The following is a 16,910-nucleotide window of genomic DNA, read 5'->3' as shown; positions in this document are numbered from 1 at the left end:
AACAGAAAACCTGTGGCTGGCCTGAGCCAGCCGACTTGGGCTGTGGGGCTGTTTCATCGCTGTGTAGACTTCCAGGCTTGGGCTGGAGTCCAGGCTCTAGGACCCTGGGAAGTGGGAGGGTCCCAGAGCTCAGGCTCCAGGCCGAGTCCATGAGCCCAAGTTGGCTGGCACAGGCCAGCTGCGGGTTTTTCTTTGCCGTGTAGACATCCCCTTAGACTAATAATCCACAGGGCGATGGGGGTGTCGGGTCTCCTAATCAGGATGAATTAGCAAGGTTTGACTATATTCACTAAATAAAGACTGAGCTGAAGGGATTTACAGGTTCCCCCCCGTGAAGCTGGCAGAGCTTGTCAGTTTTTTGAAGTGGACCAGGACTGCAGCTAGGGCTCTGAAATGACCCTTCAGCTTAAAGTTTCCATTAAACTGACCTTTCAGCTGTGAGGGATGGCCATGAAGCACAGTAGCTAATAGTCTGCTTTACTGGTGCCTGAAAAACAGCATAGGAAAATTGTATGTTCATGTTTGAGATGGGAACTTTAAAACTACTAGTATCATAGGTGCTGGAACCAGTGGTGCTGCACCCCCTGGCTTGAAGTGGTTTCCATCATATCCAGGGTTCACAGTTTGGTTCAATGGCTCTCAGCACCCCCACTGTACAAATTGTTCCAGCACCCCTGACTAGTATAATTTTCTTCAAACTTGGCTTGTTGCTTGCATGGCAGGGAAATTTAGAAATCAAGCCAAAGTCAAAGTTTCTAGCCAAATCTATGCAATAGTTACTTGAATGCAAAATTCTGATTGGAGTAAAGGGCTTTTTCCAGTGGCCAAATACCTGAAACAATTATGCTCAGTCTTCACCTTTGGGCTGAGTCCAAGCATAGACTTTGTGAGAGTTAATTAGCAACTGAGAAAGAGGGATAAGACAGCAAGTTAGAACCCAGTCTTAACTCTAGCAGATGCAACCTGACGTGCTATAATGAATATAGATGTCATCTCTCCCTTGGCTTGTAAGCTTGGTCAGTCCATTTTCCAAGCATTTCCTCAAGAAGAAAGTCCCTCAGTGTGAATCATAAACCTTTCCTTGTCAATTGAATGGATAAAGGTTACATTTGTCATTATTACATTTTACTTGTGTCTTTTATTATATTCTTATTTTGGAGGGAAGTTCCTTAGTGCAGTAACCATTTGCTTTGCCTGTGTTTAACAAGTGTTCTCTGATGCTAGTTCCATATTCTCCACCCCTTTCTTTCTCCCTAGTACGGGTCTGATCGGTTTTCTCTTCATGCTGCGTGCCTTGGTAGCAGCAAACTTCAACACCATCTACATTTACACAGCAGAGGTAGGTCCTTCTGAAAGTTCCTCATTAAGCTGCTCTTGCCAGAAGCTGGGAATGGGCGACGGGAATTACCTCTCTTGTTCATTCCCTCTGAAGCACCTGGCATTGGCCACTGTCAGAAGACAGGATCCTGGGCTAGATGGACCTTTGGTCTGACAGTGTATGGCTGTTCTTATGGAGTGTATTAAATGAATAACAGCACAGTTGCCTATTCTCAGGAATTTTCCCATGCTACTTGTCTGTGGCAAAGTTATTGTAACTATATGATTATCTATGAGTCTGCTTTACTATCTCTGTACCATTAATAATTTAGTATATCACAATCGTGCTTACAAGAATGCACCTGCAGTGCATAGATATATTAATCTTTTGGTGGTCTAGAATTGTGGAAGTCCATTATTGGCTATGGATGTGTCAGAAACCACTAACCTGAGAGCGTTTAATAAAAAGGAACAATGAAGCCCACCCAGTGCCTGGAAAATGCTTCTTGAGACTGCTCCCCTCGAAGAAGGAAAGCAGTTGGGGAATCCTTCTCTTGAAGTGGCTTAGTGAGAATGATACCCCTCTGAGTCCTTCTACAACCATATTTCTAACAGATAATAAACTACACAGTCCCACTCCTTTATGCTTATGTGCTTTGCTGAAACAGGGCCTAGGAGTGGCAGAAAGCATAATCCACAGTGAGTCTTGGAGGTTCTTTTTAGGTCACTTTTTTGTCTAATACATAAGTGAATTTAGGTCTTGCCTAAGGATTGAAAGCCCTGGACACTACTTGTCTCTGTCCATCAGACGTGGAGCGTGGCCATGCAAGAGTACCTTATATCACCCTATCACGGTTCTGCAACCCTGACCTTGAGCAACCACCTCTAAGGCTGTGGGATTCGTTCAGTGTCCGCTCCAGCTTTGATTGGAGTAACGCAGTGGTTCTCAACCTATTTACCATTGTGAGCCGCAACAGTACCGCTATGGCCCTGAGGATGTCACATGGGCTGCAGCTGTGTGCTGATTGGGCTGCAAGTGGCCCATGGTCCACGTGTTGAGAACCATTTGACTAACATAAACTGATTCAATATGGAAGAGAGAGATTTGGGAGCCTTACTGCCCTTTGAAAATCTCCCCCTACAGCTGTCCTTTCTTGTGCAGTGAGCCTCCAGGAACCAGTGGCATGCCACAGTTCTTACTGGTATTGAATTAAACCCTCTTTGTCCTGCTACAGGTTTACCCTACCACAATGCGAGCTCTGGGGATGGGGACAAGTGGTTCACTATGTCGGATTGGAGCTATGGTGGCACCATTTATAGCACAAGTAAGATGCTTTTCCTGTTATCAGCCTGGTATGAGGTGGGGGTTGTCAGTGATGGGGAATGGAAAAAAAAAAGCCCTAGGATGGTATGTCTTCAGCTACCTTGGAAGAGCTTTCAGCACTGGCCTTTGTTTTTATGGGCACCGTTCTGGTTTTTGGTAAACTCTATGCCCAGCGTTGCCCTCAGATGCACCCACAGATCTCCTGAAAGCTCATAGGTGCGTGCATGCATACACGTGTACATACTGACCTTTGTTTTTGCCAAGACATTGGGTCTTTGATATTTATGTGGACATTAGGATTAGTTACGTGGTCATTGCCAAAAAGACCCGCATCCATGGTGGTTCTTGACTTTTTTGACAGGTGAGACACAAGTCACAAAATGGTTACATTCCCCCCCCCCCAGTGTATAATTTAATAGATATTAAAAGTTTATCTTATTTATAATGTAGTAGGAGCAGGAGCTGGAGCTGCTGCTGCGGCTACTCAGGCCACAACTGGGGGGTGGAGCATGAGGCCGGCCTGGGAGTTGACAACAGCTCCTGGTGGTTAACTTGGACAGCCCCCCTGAGGCTAGGGAGGCACAGGTCCCAACCCTGCCCCCTGAACCCGCCCCTTGAGCCTGGCCTCAACTGCTCTCATTCCCCAGCTGTGGCCCCTCCACGCAGTGGTTACCACAGCAATGCTGATAAAATGAGTCCTCTGCAGGGTAAATTGTCATGGTAACAAGGCAGCTCCTTGAGGCACTCTTCGCTATCCCACATTTCAGCCTCACGCAGCACCACATTCATCAAACTTCCTAGTGTGGGGTTTCGCTACGGGCGCGTGGATTGTGCCATTTATACCAAATCATAAATTTAAAGCTGTATAAATGTATCAGTTACATAAAAAAGAATATGCAAAAGGTATGGTGTAGCTTTTTGGGAATTCTTGGGTAGGCTGTGGCTCATGTTCCTAGGCTGGCAAGCTGCTCTTGCCCTGTGTAAAGCTCTCTGTACAGAACGTAACTGGTTAGTGTGTGTTACACACTTTGCAGAAGCTGTTAGAACAGCTTGTTTTCTTGGCTATTATTGAATCCTTTAGTCTCTTATCCATTTCACATCTTGATTCCTACCATGCCCCCTGACCGCAATCTTGTACTGCAGCATGGAGCTGATGCTTGAATTGTTTGTTTGTAGGTTCTCATGAATGCTTCCTTCCTTGGGGCCTTGTGCCTTTTCTCAGGCGTGTGTGTGGTGTGTGCCATCTCTGCCTTCACTCTGCCCATAGAGACCAAAGGAAGAGCGCTCCAGGTTTGTAATATCTCATTTCTGACACAGCTACAGCTTTGTCCCCATGAGAAAATGATACTGATTTAACTAAATCAGTTTAGAGGCTCCTAAAACCATTATCCTCTCCCAGCTCCATAAAAAGCACACAAACCAAAATAACAGGTTTCAGAGTGGCAGCCGTGTTCATCTGTATCCGCAAAAAGAAAAGGAGTACTTGTGGCACCTTAGAGACTAACAAATTTATTTGAGCATAAGCTTTCGTGAGCTACAGCTCACTTCATCGGATATATGCAGTGGAAAATACAGTGGGGGAGATTTATATACACAGAGAACATGAAACAATGGGTGTTACCATACACACTGTAAGGAGAGTGATCAGGTAAGGTGAGCTATTACCAGCTGGAGAGGGGGGAGAAAACCTTTTGTAGTGATAATCAACGTGGGCCATTTCCAGCAGTTGATAAGAACGTCTGAGGAACCGGGGAGGGGTGCGGGGGGGGGGGGGGGAGAACATGGGGAAATAGGCTTGAATAAAGACTGGGGGTGGATGTGTCATTACACAAAGTAAAACTAAGTTAATTGTATCCAGTTTGCAAATTAATTCCAATTCAGCAGTCTCTTGTTGGAGTCTGTTTGTTTTTGAAGTTTTTTTTGTTGAAGAATTGCCCCATTTAGGTCTGTAATCGAGTGACCAAAGAGATTGAAGTGTTCTCCGACTGGTTTTTGAATGTTATAATTCTTGACATTTGATTTGTGTCCATTTATTCTTTTACGTAGAGACTGTCCGGTCTGGCCAATGTACATGGCAGAGGGGCATTGCTGGCACATGATGGCATATATCACATTGGTAGATGTGCAGGTGAACGAGCCTCTGATAGTGTGGCTGAGGTGATTAGGCCCTATGATGGTGTCCCCTGAATAGATATATATCAACAAAAAAACTTGTCAACTGCTGGAAATGGCCCACCTTGATTATCACTACAAAAGGTTTTCCCCACTCTCCTGCTGGTAATAGCTCACCTTACCTCATCACTCTCATTACAGTGTGTATGGTAACAAACACCCATTGTTTCGTGTATATAAATCTTCCCACTGTATTTTCCACTCAATACATCCAATGAAGTGAGCTGTAGCTCATGAAAGCTTATGCTCAAATAAATTTGTTAGTCTCTACAGTGCCACAAGTAAACCAAAATAAGTGTCTTTACACACACAGCTTGGACTGATCTAACTAAGCCCTTGTCTTACTACTTACTTTGCCATTATAGCTCTATTGGCATAGCTAGGCTGCCAGAGCACTGTCACCATACCTCTTGGCATAATGCCACCACCTTCCTAAAAAAAACAGTTTCAGAGAAGGACTTAAGGTTGTTTAATTACTCTGTCTCTGTGGGTAAAAGGCAGCCCTGTGCTGAAGGCTCGCACACTATTTAAACCCTCAAATGGTTAATATTGCAATAATCAAACAAAAACACTCCAATAAATCGCATTACATGTAAGAGAAAAGCTTTGATCCATCTATAATTGACATGACCTAGATAAATGGGCTGCATTCTTGTGAGCTAATATCACAGCTGAAGTTTCAATAGACATCATCCTTTTTGCAGACAAGATCTATGGCCCTGATTTTGCTACCAGTTATACTTTTCACAAAGGATTAGTCCCATGGAGGTTAATAGAAATAATCAAGTATGCAAAGTTACTTGTGCACAAAAATTAACCAGATTAGGGCCACAGGCTTTATTTTCAGCAGGGATGATGCCAATGCTTATGCAAATGTGTAACTTTGCATACTTGATAACATCCTATTAACATCAATGGGATTAATTCTGTTCATGAAGTTATGCATGGCTGCAGATTCTAGACTAATGAATGTATTGCCCCTTGCTCTCTAATAGTAGGGATAGGAGGCCATATAAAATGCTGTCTGTATTCTTTAACACAGTGACATTTAAGGCTAAGAGCCAAGGTGGCAATGTCTACATTGTGCCTTCCAAATCTGCTTTGTAGGCAGCTATATTTCAAAAGTAATTTTAGAAGTCTGCTCAATGTTATTTGAAAGAGACACAGGCTGAAAATATTCAGCCTTTGCATCAGATTTTAATCTTAGAGCAATCTTAGAATAGTGTATGGGTCTTGCAAATACAAGGCAGGATTTTTAGACACATAAAAATACACATTTGTATCTGAGAGCGGAACCTGCTCCTGGTCCATATGCCCCTGTTCTTTCAATTTGACTCTGAAATTTTTATCCTTTTGTATCTTTCCCTTTTTTAGCAAACGAAATGAATGAAGACACTCAAAGTTGGCTCGTGTGTGAGAGAAAAAGGAACCCTTTGAATAGTTTCTCAGTTGCAGTTGAGCTGCTTTATGTTGATTGCTTCTTGATGCCATTTCTGGAAAGAGGAGGCATAAATAATCACAGTTGAAGAGCACACAAGCTACAGGATGCATTTGGAAAAACTGTTGTGTGCGCGGTCTTTCCTGTGATTCAATAAATAGATCTCTCCCCAGCCCCTGGCGCAAGATGAAGTCTCTACACTACCCACCGGATCGGCGGGCAGCGATCGATCTAGCAGGGGTCGATTTATCGTGTCTAGTCTAGACGCAATAAATCGCCCCCGAGTGCTCTCCTGCTGACTCCTGTACTCCAGCTCTGTGAGAGGCGCAGGCAGAGTCGATGAGGGAGCGGCACCAGTCAACTCACCACGGTAAGTCGATCCAAGTACGTCGACTTCAGCTACATTATTCATGTAGCTGGAGTTGCGTAACTTAGATTGGATTCCCCCGCTGGGCTTAGTATTGGTCCCATGCCAAAAGATGGCCACTAAAATACATAGGTCCTAGGCCCATCTTGGAGTACCTGGTGTTGGGCAAGTTGGCGTATTTACTTTACAGCTGGACTAATGGGGAGGGTGTTTTTCCTTCATGAGTGGAATATGGTTTTTGCCATGGCAATCTGGCTTACAGCATGTACATACTAATCAAGTACAACATTCCTTCCTCAAGGACCAAATACTCCCATCACTGGGACTGACCTGTAAAAGCAAGTTTCACCTACCTCACCTTGCCCTCACAATGGGGCTTTCGGGTGATTGCTCTGGCCCTTACATTTACCTCAATGTTTAGAGCTGGCTGGAATTTTTCCATTGGACACCTGCCAGCTTCTGTTTCTCGCCTCAGCAATCAGGGACCCTGGCACAACACTAGGGCTCCCCCCCCCCCTCTTTTTAAATATAACTTCCACTAATGGATATTTCTGTAAGACTGGAAGTTGTACAGAGCTCAATTAAAACAGCAGATACAAAACAGGGTTCAATACAGAGGAGTCAGAACCTGGGTGAAGGGGGCAGCTTTCCCGATCAGGCCCACAGAGGGAGCAGTGTCTGCATAGCTGTGGTGTGTTTGTATGCTGGAAGTCTGAAAACTATAGTGGTTTTTAAACATTCCAAAATCATTCATCTTTTTCAAAATACCTCCATTTCATTACTGTGAAAACTAAAGCTTCCCTTGGCTGTCACAGGCTGGGATAGAACAAGGCTAATGGACACAGTCAGTGTAACCGCAACCATTTAGAATTTTTTTAATCATTAGTGTGTATGGGCGTAAAATGCAGCATTTATCAAGGGGCTACTGCCTCCTTGGGGGAGTTACTTCACCTCAGTCTCCTCTCCACACTGAGAGACAGACAGTTAGGAGGTGTTGGAGATGAGTAAGCTACTGTTACCTTGCTAGTGGATACTTGCCCCACTATGGGAATACAATCTTGAGCTAATGCATCATGATATGAGGGAAGCACTCCTTGCCTTAATTATGCCACTGCCTATGGAGAATTTGGGCAGAAATTAATGTTTTTTCCACAGAATTTCCTTTTCCTCCACAGAAATGGGATGCTGGCCACTAGAGGGGCTGCCACTGGGAGGGAGCTGCAGGGTTTCCTGCAGCTGCAATTCTCAGGAGACAGGCTGATTCTCCCTCTGGGCAGGAGGGGGCATGTGCTGCCAGTGTCTGAGGTGGGCTCTGGGGGGAGGGGTAGAGAAAAGGAATTTCCTTAAAACTCTACTCCTGGGGAATTTGTGTGTGTCTGTAATGTTACAGACAGAGTTGCTGATAGGCATTTTGAAATAAATTATTTTGGTAATTAAAACAGGCAGGATTATTGGGTGCCATTTTGACAAAAAAAAATTGCAGAACTTTAAAATACCAGTGCAGAATTTTTTGGCACAGAACTCCCCCAGGAGTAAGCACATGAAACATGCCCAGTTGTACTTAGAACAGACATGGTCAGTCTATCCTCTAATGCCCACAGCCCAGCTTCTCTACTTTGTGCCTGTATAGTGTTGTCTGTGCCTGCTCGCATAGTCTTTATCCCGAGGCTTGTTGTGTCTGGCAACCCCGGGGCAGGGGCCTGGCTCCAAATACTAGTTGTTTCAATACAGCTGCACATAAGTGTATACATCTAGGAACAAAACATAGGCCATACTTACATGATGGGGAACTTAATCCTAGGAAATGGACTCTGAAAATGATTTGGGGTTGGTGATGGATAATCCGTTGATTGGCCATGAGCTCTCAGTGCAACACTGTAGCCCAAAGAGCTAGAGTGCTGCTGGCTCCATAAACAGGGGAGTAGAGAGGTTATTTTACCTCTATACTTAGCACTGGTGCAATCTCTGCTGGAATACTGGTGTCCAAGTCTGGTGCCTACAATTCAAGAAGGATGTTGATAATTGGAGGGGGTTTAAGAGTCAAGCAAATGATAAGAAAACAGACTTATGACTTACAGTGAGTGAGTTCCATATCTGTAATCAAGTCATCCCTAAGTAAAATAATCTCTGCATGGGGAACACATCTAGTAATGGACTGTTCAGCCTAGCAGAGAAAGGTGTAACACTCTAATAGCTGGTTGAAGCTAGACAAATTGAGCCTAGAAGTAAGGTGTACATTTTTAACAGTGGGTAATCTACCAAGGGTCATAGGAGATTCACCATCACTGACCATTTTTAAATCAACATTGACTGTTTCTCTGGAAGATCTGCTCTAGGAATTAATTTAAGGAAGTTCTATGGCCTGTGTTATACTGGAGGGGTGACCAGGTGGTCTCTTCTGGCCTTGAACATTAGTAATCTCCTCCCCACTTCCCATCCATCCTGTGCCCTCCATGGTCGTACCAATTTTCAAGCTGGCTATGCCTCTGCACATTATATCACATGGGAGTGGAGGGTGAGGTGACTGATATACAGTCATGAAACCCTCCATGCATCTGAAGAAGTGGGGTATTTTACCCATGAAAGCTTATGCCCAAATAAATCCGTTAATCTTTAAGGTGCCACCGGACGCCTTGTTGTTTTGGTGGATACAGACTAACACAGCTGCCCCCTGATACTTGTAAATTTAAAATCATTGATCATTCACTCAGCTCAGCACCCACCAGCAGCAGCCCTACACTCCACTCCGGAGAACCAAAATAAAGTAACAGAACAGGCAACTGTTAATCTAAAACCTAAACTAAATGTTTAGGAAATTACCTACAGAAAAACTGTCAGATTTTTTAAAATAGTTATGTTTACTTTTAGCAACTCCCCTTATGTATTAGGGGGGCTTAGAACCCCCAGCAATAGAATACATACTGCTACTGGGTCTCCAGGGTACCACAGGTGGCAGCAGCAGAAGGTTCTTATTCCAGAGCAGAGGTGACCCTGCCTCTGCCTTTCTTCCTTCTCGCTTCATCCCTGCTGCAAACTTCCTAATATTTTATAATGAAAAATGGCAGGTAACCTACAGCTAAAGGGGAAGTACCAGCCACCCTTCTACTAAGGCAAAGACGACTTACCTGGCTATAATGCTCACCTTCAGTCGGTTTCTTCCCCTCACTCCAGAGCTCTGCCACCAAGTAGTCATCAATGGTTGTGGCCAGCCTCTAAACTCCTGTGGTAACGATCATGTACACTGGAGCAGCAACCTATCTATCTGTTTGCTTACCTGCAGTATTGGTGTAGACAGCTACCATAGTGCCCCACAAATGGGAACAGTTTGGCTACGGCTGCCCCTGTGAAGTTCAGTTTCCACATAAAACCAACCTGAATTAGGGCTTCTAACTGGTCTGTGGAGTACTCACAGACAGGTGCCTTTGAAAGGAAATTGTACTTAGGTCAGTGGAGCATCCAAGAGAACGGCTTGAGAAGGAAGCATGGGTTGACATATTTCACAAACACTGCCACAAGAGAGCTAGTTAGGTCAATGGCAGGGAGAAGGAGGAGAGCTGAACAACAGTGTCTCCTGCTTTCCAATTTGAAGAGGTACTGATATAGTGATGACTCAGTCATCCAGGAGCGATCACCATGACCACCTCTATGAAAGGAATGAGAAATGCAAAACTGTATTCCAAAGATGACATTTTTAGAAGTTCAATAAATTGTCTAAACAACCCTAGGTACAAGTAATTATTCCTTCCTTGCAACTATGCCATTAACTCCTATTAGCACATGTACATTGAATCTGTCTTATCTTGTTTAGAGGACATTTCAGAGACATTTTAGTGCATCTCATTGCAGTAATGCATAGTGACCAAGAGAAATCCAACTGCTGGGATGAGAGGAACAACCTTCCTCACCTATAAAAACACCCCAAACAAATCCCTGATTTTTTAAATATATTTTAATACAGCCCCCCCTTTACATTTTAAATCACCAGTAACTTCTTTGGGGGGGCAACTACACTTCCATTGTACCAGTCAGTATCCTAGGACAACAAATTACACCATGTGCTTTCATGGCTTGGGGTTAAGTACAGTACAAAACTCAAATTCTGGCCAGCCACATGCCTTTGGTAAAATTAATGTCTGGTGATATTACATTTTCTTGAAACTGAGAAAGTCACACATTGAATTCATGTAACATTTTAAAGTTTAATTCTGTACAAATTCTTTTCTTTAAATGAATTTGAGCAGCTGTTGTTCCAGACTGCCGTCTGAATGACGTTCAACATGTAGGATGTAAGGACTGAACTTCAGAGAACAGTCTCTCCAAATGCCTTGATCCCTGGTAGATTTCTGTTTGAGGGGGAAGGGTATAAAGTCTAGTAAACATCCACAAACGTACAGGTCAAAGTGGTCATGACTTTTCCTCTTGACAACTGACAGTTGATAAATATTTGTTTAGTTTTAAAAAATTCATTCCAGTACATGCGACTCATTCATTTAAGCAACTGGCGCTCCTCTCCTTTGAGGCGTTTTTTCCGGGGCTGTACAAAATCATCATCAGAGTCATCACTAAATTCTGGATTCTCTCTCTCACTCCGACAGTAGGGTTGTATAGGGAATTCTCTCTCTGGATAAAGGGTCTTTAGGAGTTCTTCAAAGTAGGCTTCAAGTTTCATGCCAGCATCAGCCACTTCTGAATCAGGCTGTTGGGTGAGTTTACAATAATCAGTGCATCATAAAATAGTTTGACACTTATAGCACCCAAAGAATCTCAAAAGTGAAAACTACAAAAATCAAGTAGCAATAAGACACAGACATCTCTGGGACACGGGTGGCAAACAACCAGCACACAGAACTCTGCAAAAATCAGTGGCAGAGGGGAAATTTTGGCCAAGGACATCACAGCTAATTCCTTCTCTTACAAAATGGACAAAATCTAATGTTCAAGAACAGACAAGATCATTGGTTTAAGATCTCCACTGAAAAACCCACTTAAGAGATCATACATGGTACAAAGTTTAGCCACTTCAGAAATGGAAGGGTTGGGTCAATTGTGCCACTAAGACGACAGAGTATTTTGTACCAGATGCTTTGACTGCTATGCTGCCATTTTTCCGCCTCTCTCATATACACAGCAGAATATAAAATGTTACTGACATGGATGATTATACCTTAGGACATTAACCAGCCCCAAGGTGTTTCACATCAGCAGCCCTGGCCAGTTTCCTGGTTTAAGCAGAGGCTAATAGCTAAAGCCAGTTCTAGTCAGGTCTGCCTCTTTCCTGCCCTACATGGGACATTTATCTCTTCCCCAGGGTTCCACCCCTCACTTCAAATGAGGAATCAGCAGATGGCTAACAAAGCCAGCAGTGGCCAAGGAGTTCTTGGCATGGCAGTCAGAAGCCACTGTGTACTTAAGAGGTTGACTGAAGGGCAGGACAAGGTGGGTGGGGAATGAAAGGCTCACTACTCATTGAGGGGTCAGGGAAGGGAGGAAGGGCAGTGGAAAGGATATTATTCTGCAGATAGAAGGCAAAAGGCAGAGAGAGAGAGAGAGAGAGAGAGAGAAATAAATATATAATAACTGTTAAATAAGCGTGCATAATAATGGTATATGTAAAAGGGAATTTTTCTGTTTTCTGTATCTGTCAAGATGACAGCTCTCAAAACTCTGCTAAAACAACTTTAAAGGTTGTAAAAATCAGAAAGCTGGTTTGTCTCTTATCTACAGTGGATTCTTGGTTCGTGTAGATAACAGGGCAAACCAAACCAGACAAGGTGTGTGGTTTCAGAGTAACAGCCGTGTTAGTCTGTATTTGCAAAAAGAAAAGGAGAACTTGTGGCACCTTAGAGACTAATCAATTTATTTGAGCATAAGCTTTCGTGAGCTACATCTCAAATAAATTGGTTAGTCTCTAAGGTGCCACAAGTTCTCCTTTTCTTCAGACAAGGTGTGAGATTTACTAGCCAGGTGAAGATCTTGGACTAGGGAGGATGGATATTAACTAGACAGAACTAGCGAAGTTCAAGGTCACAAGATGAAGATAAGAATAAGACACACAAAAGCAATGAAAAGACAGCTAGACTGAGTAAGAAGGATGATAGCAATGGTTAAAAAGACAAGAGATACCAATTAGAGTTTTTGAAGGATAAGTAAAAGATGTACTAGAGTTACGATGGTGTGTATATGAAAATGTTTAGAATAGAATGTTGACAGATAAGGAATTTTAAATAATCGGTGCCTGTATGAGACAAGGTATAAAGGACATGTAGAGCAATGCAGGACCCCTACCAGACTGGACCAGAATGGCTCTGATGAGAACAGAAACAAACTACCAGTGCCCCAGGACTGTATCCTACTCTGATCTGCTTTACTTATGCTCTATACTTAGTTAAGGTGGTAATATAGTGTCCTAAAATGTTCTTAAAGTTTTCAACTAATTAAGCTTAAGTAACTGGTGTGGATTGTGCCTTTCACCCAACAGAAGAAGCCATATTAAAATCTGCTCCTATCCATTTCCATAGAATAAATGGTTACTAACTGTAACTGCACTTTGAGATGTGATGCAGATGTGTATTCCAAGTAGGTTTGTGCACATGCTGGAGCCAGAGACTTTTGCCTAGCAGTAGCCGTAGAGCAGTGGCGCTCATGCTTCATGCCTGTAGCCCCTCCCTTGGCTATATGAGGCGACAAAACCCCATCTCCCCTCAGTTCTTTTGCCCAGAATGTTCGGGGAAGACTGATGCTGAGGGGATGGTGGGTGGATTGTGGTATACACGTTTGCATCCAATCTAGAAGGACCAGAGTTACAGTAAGTACTTGTTTAGTCTTCTTTCAGTAGATGCAGACACGTATTCCAAGCAGATAACAAGCGAACCCCATCTGGAGCGAAGACTTAGCGTCCACCTGAGCAAGGACTGCTGGACTGCTCTTCTGACATTAGTGTCTGCTCTGGAAGAAGCAACGATTGCCTAATGATCTGTCAAAGTATACACAGACAACCCTGTGACCACCCGACAAATGTCCAATATGGAAATGTCATTGAGGAACGCCACCAAAGTTGCCTGTGCTCTCGTCAAATGTGCCCATATCTGCCGAGGACACGTAACTGATGCTATTTCGTATGCAGTATTGAAGTGAGAGGTTATCCATCTAGAGATGGATAACAGAGACCACTTGACCCTTCATATGGTCTGCATATGATACAAACAGGGCAAGGCGAAGCACAAAACTGTTCCATCTTGTTCAGATAAAAGGCTAGACAGAGTCTAACATCTAGTATATGGAGGCATTGCTCCTCGGGGGAGGAATGCAGCTTGGGGAAAAATACAGGCAAATACACTGCCTGGTTCAAGTGAAACTGAGACCAATTTGGATACAACACTTTAGATGTGGCCAAAGCATAATCTTGTCCCTGGAAAACTGTGTTTAAGGAGGACCAGCCATCAGGACCTGCAACTCACACCCCTTCTGGCACAGGTAATGGCTATCAAGAATGCAGTTTTCTGGGACAGGAGGCAGGAAGCAAGGGGCTTACATGGCGGCCCCATTAGACCCACTAAAACCATGTTCAGGTTCCCACAAGGGGACCAGCTCTCTGACCAGAGGATGCAGGTGGAGTAGTTCTTTCAGAAATCTCATCACCATGACATTGGAGAAAAACAATTTTCCTTGAACAGGCAGATGAAATGAGATTTCAGTCTTCAGGGACCACTTGTGGCTCAGGGAGAAAACCCAGTGAGATGATCCATGAGATGGTTCTGGACCCCTGGTAAGTGGACAGCTATTGGGGTGGTATCATCTGATACAGACCTGTCACAGGTTGATTGCCTCCAGGCAGAGTGCTCTATTGTGGGCTCCCCCCTTATTTGTTCACATAGTACATCACAGTAATATTATCTGTGAGTATGTGAACCACTGAATGCCTGATTCAGTCCCAGAAGGCACAACGTGTTGTGGATGGCCTGAAGCTCCACATTGATATGAAGCAAGGTCTCCTGTTCCGACCACAGACCCTGCACCTCCAGCGAGTGCAGATGTGCTCCCCAAAACAGAAGGGATGTGGTGGTAACCACTGATTTGGTGGGACAGGGCCGAGTGAAGGGGACCCATTGGCACATATTGGATGGGGACTCTCACCAGTGCAAGGACTCCAGGACTGATGAATGAAGGTGAATCAACCTGTCTAGAGGATACAGGGCAGGGCTGTAAACCATCCTGAACTACATCTGAAGAGGACAAAGGCGTACCCAGGCAAGATGGACCACCTAGGTGCTGTTGGTGGTGGTACAGTTCCCTGTTCCCATGTGGCCCAATAGGCTCAGGCACACATGGACTGTCTTGGACAGCTGTGATTGCAAACTGAGGCACAGCTGTGGAATCATCTGGAAGTGACTGGTCATCAGGAACGCCCTTGACTTTGTGGAATCTAACAGGGCCCCAGCGAACACTATTTGCTGAGTGGGGGCCGAAGTCCCAAACAGTCAAGAAAGTGTAGTATGGTATCAATGTGGGCAAGAACCTTCTCTCTGGAGCCTGCAGCAACCAGTCATCAAGGTAAGGGACGATATGGATTTCTTTCCTCTTCAGATATGCCATGACTACCACCATGCATTTGGTGAAGACTCGGGGGCACAGCAGAAGAGAGACCGAATGGGAGAATCACGTATTGAAAGCGGCAGTCTCTTACCATGAAGCAAAGATACTTCCTGTGACTCGGTAGAATAGCCACATAGAAGTAGGTGTCTTGAAGGACCAGAGCTGCAAGCAAGCCATTCTGAGACAAAGCAGGAAGGATAGATATATACAACAAACTAGGCTAAGATATAAACTCGTGAGGTTGTGAAGCAATAACTGCATAGAGCTCCAACTCCAGCAAATGGGCAGTAAGAAGCAACTGAGGGGGTTTGGGGTGCCGCCGCCACATATATCCAGGGGAGGAGTGACAGGCCCGAGGCATGAATGCCATCCCTCTACAGGTACTGCTAGGCAAAAGGCTCTGGAGCGTGGGGCACGCATACACCTACTTAGAATACACATTTGTATCTACTCAAAGAAGAATTAATGCATATTTAATCCTGGTGTAATAACAATTAAACCAAACTGTTTGCTACTGCCGTCTTTCCCTTCTTCCTTCTATGGAACTGTCTCTACTACATACTAATCTAATACAAAAGTAATTTCAAGTGAAATCTATAACTTCATTGAATAGGTCTTATAACCAAAGCAAGATTAATTCACAAAGTTATGTCATGTCATTTGCACCAAGAAATTCTACCACCTGCCACAAATTCTGCTTTCTTGGAAATATGTAAGCTTGTAAAACTATACGGTTTTACTTTTCTGACCTCATTAAACTCAGCACAATTTTGGAAAATCAGTCTGAAATCAGCCACAAAATCTTCTGGTTTCATATACAGTGGATGGTTCACTTGCAGTCTTTTTTTGATTGTTGACAAGTCCATAGGCTTCTTTATTATTTTGTAGTATTCAGGCACCTAAAAGAAAAAAATCAATTCAATCAGATATCTCTCTCACACAGACACAGACACACACACACTTTTAATCATCATTTCTAGGCAAAATACTATTCAGTTTAACTCTTGAAGTATAGTTTTAAGACGTAAACATAATGCCTTCTTCCTTGAGCCTGGCTCCCTGTGAGTAGCGAGACACAACTCTGCTTACCTTTATGATAAGATAAAGGATGTATCTGGATTTATTTCTACACCACTAAGGCCTGGTCTGCACTACAGACGTTAGGTCGACATAAGACAGCTCACGTCGAACTACCTGTGTAAGTGTCTATACTACAATTTTTCTCCCACTGATTTAACTTGCGCGGTTTGTTGACCTAATAACTCTACCTCAAGAGCTGTAGCACTTAGGTCGATGTAGTTAGGTCGAGGCAGTGTCTGTGTAGACACTGCATTGCTTACATTGCCTGTTGCTGCCTTTCACAGCCCGTCCGCACCCCACAATGTCTCGCTTGCATCGGTGCAAGTGCTCCTGGTGAGGCCGTGCACCGCCGACAGAAGGAGCATAGTGTGGACATGAAGAACGGATGTAATTACTATGGTTGCTGTGGGGCAAGCTAACTTAAGTCTATTTAATTTTGTAGTATAGACATGCCCTAAGTGTTCTCCATACTACATTAAATGAAAATGGCAAGACTAGTTAAAGATGCATTTGAGGTATAAACAGCTATCTATCTATCGATCTATATATATTAGTACCAATAAATGATTTAAACTATTACTTCAATCCTTTCACCTGTGCAGCCAGGCTGTTGTCATAAT

The 16,910-nt window shown here is 43.8% G+C and overlaps 2 protein-coding genes across 6 annotated transcripts in view; one reads left to right on the top strand and one right to left on the bottom strand.

Moving 5' to 3' along the window:
• SVOPL (SVOP like) overlaps positions 1-16,910 on the top strand; it is a 46,481-nt gene that overhangs the window by 24,179 nt on the left and 5,392 nt on the right. For all 3 annotated transcript variants that reach the window (XM_027834481.3, XM_043541532.1, XM_043541540.1), the window contains 4 exons: positions 1,258-1,339; positions 2,553-2,642; positions 3,818-3,931; positions 6,188-6,621. In XM_027834481.3, the coding sequence (XP_027690282.3) occupies positions 1,258-1,339; positions 2,553-2,642; positions 3,818-3,931; positions 6,188-6,199 (298 nt within the window). In that variant the 3' untranslated portion in view covers positions 6,200-6,621. The remainder of the gene's footprint in view (positions 1-1,257; positions 1,340-2,552; positions 2,643-3,817; positions 3,932-6,187; positions 6,622-16,910) is intronic.
• The window catches only part of TRIM24 (tripartite motif containing 24), a 135,255-nt gene continuing 128,894 nt past the window's right edge, over positions 10,550-16,910 (bottom strand). For all 3 annotated transcript variants that reach the window (XM_037879288.2, XM_007072286.4, XM_043541510.1), the window contains 2 exons: positions 15,960-16,109; positions 10,550-11,314 (listed from right to left, as the gene is read on the bottom strand). In XM_037879288.2, the coding sequence (XP_037735216.1) occupies positions 11,105-11,314; positions 15,960-16,109 (360 nt within the window). In that variant the 3' untranslated portion in view covers positions 10,550-11,104. The remainder of the gene's footprint in view (positions 11,315-15,959; positions 16,110-16,910) is intronic.

The sequence above is a fragment of the Chelonia mydas genome, chromosome 1 (genome assembly GCF_015237465.2).
Source record: "Chelonia mydas isolate rCheMyd1 chromosome 1, rCheMyd1.pri.v2, whole genome shotgun sequence".
NCBI lineage: Eukaryota > Metazoa > Chordata > Testudines > Cheloniidae > Chelonia > Chelonia mydas.
Note: the sequence above shows the minus strand (reverse complement) of the source record. Positions and strands in the feature narration are given on the sequence as shown.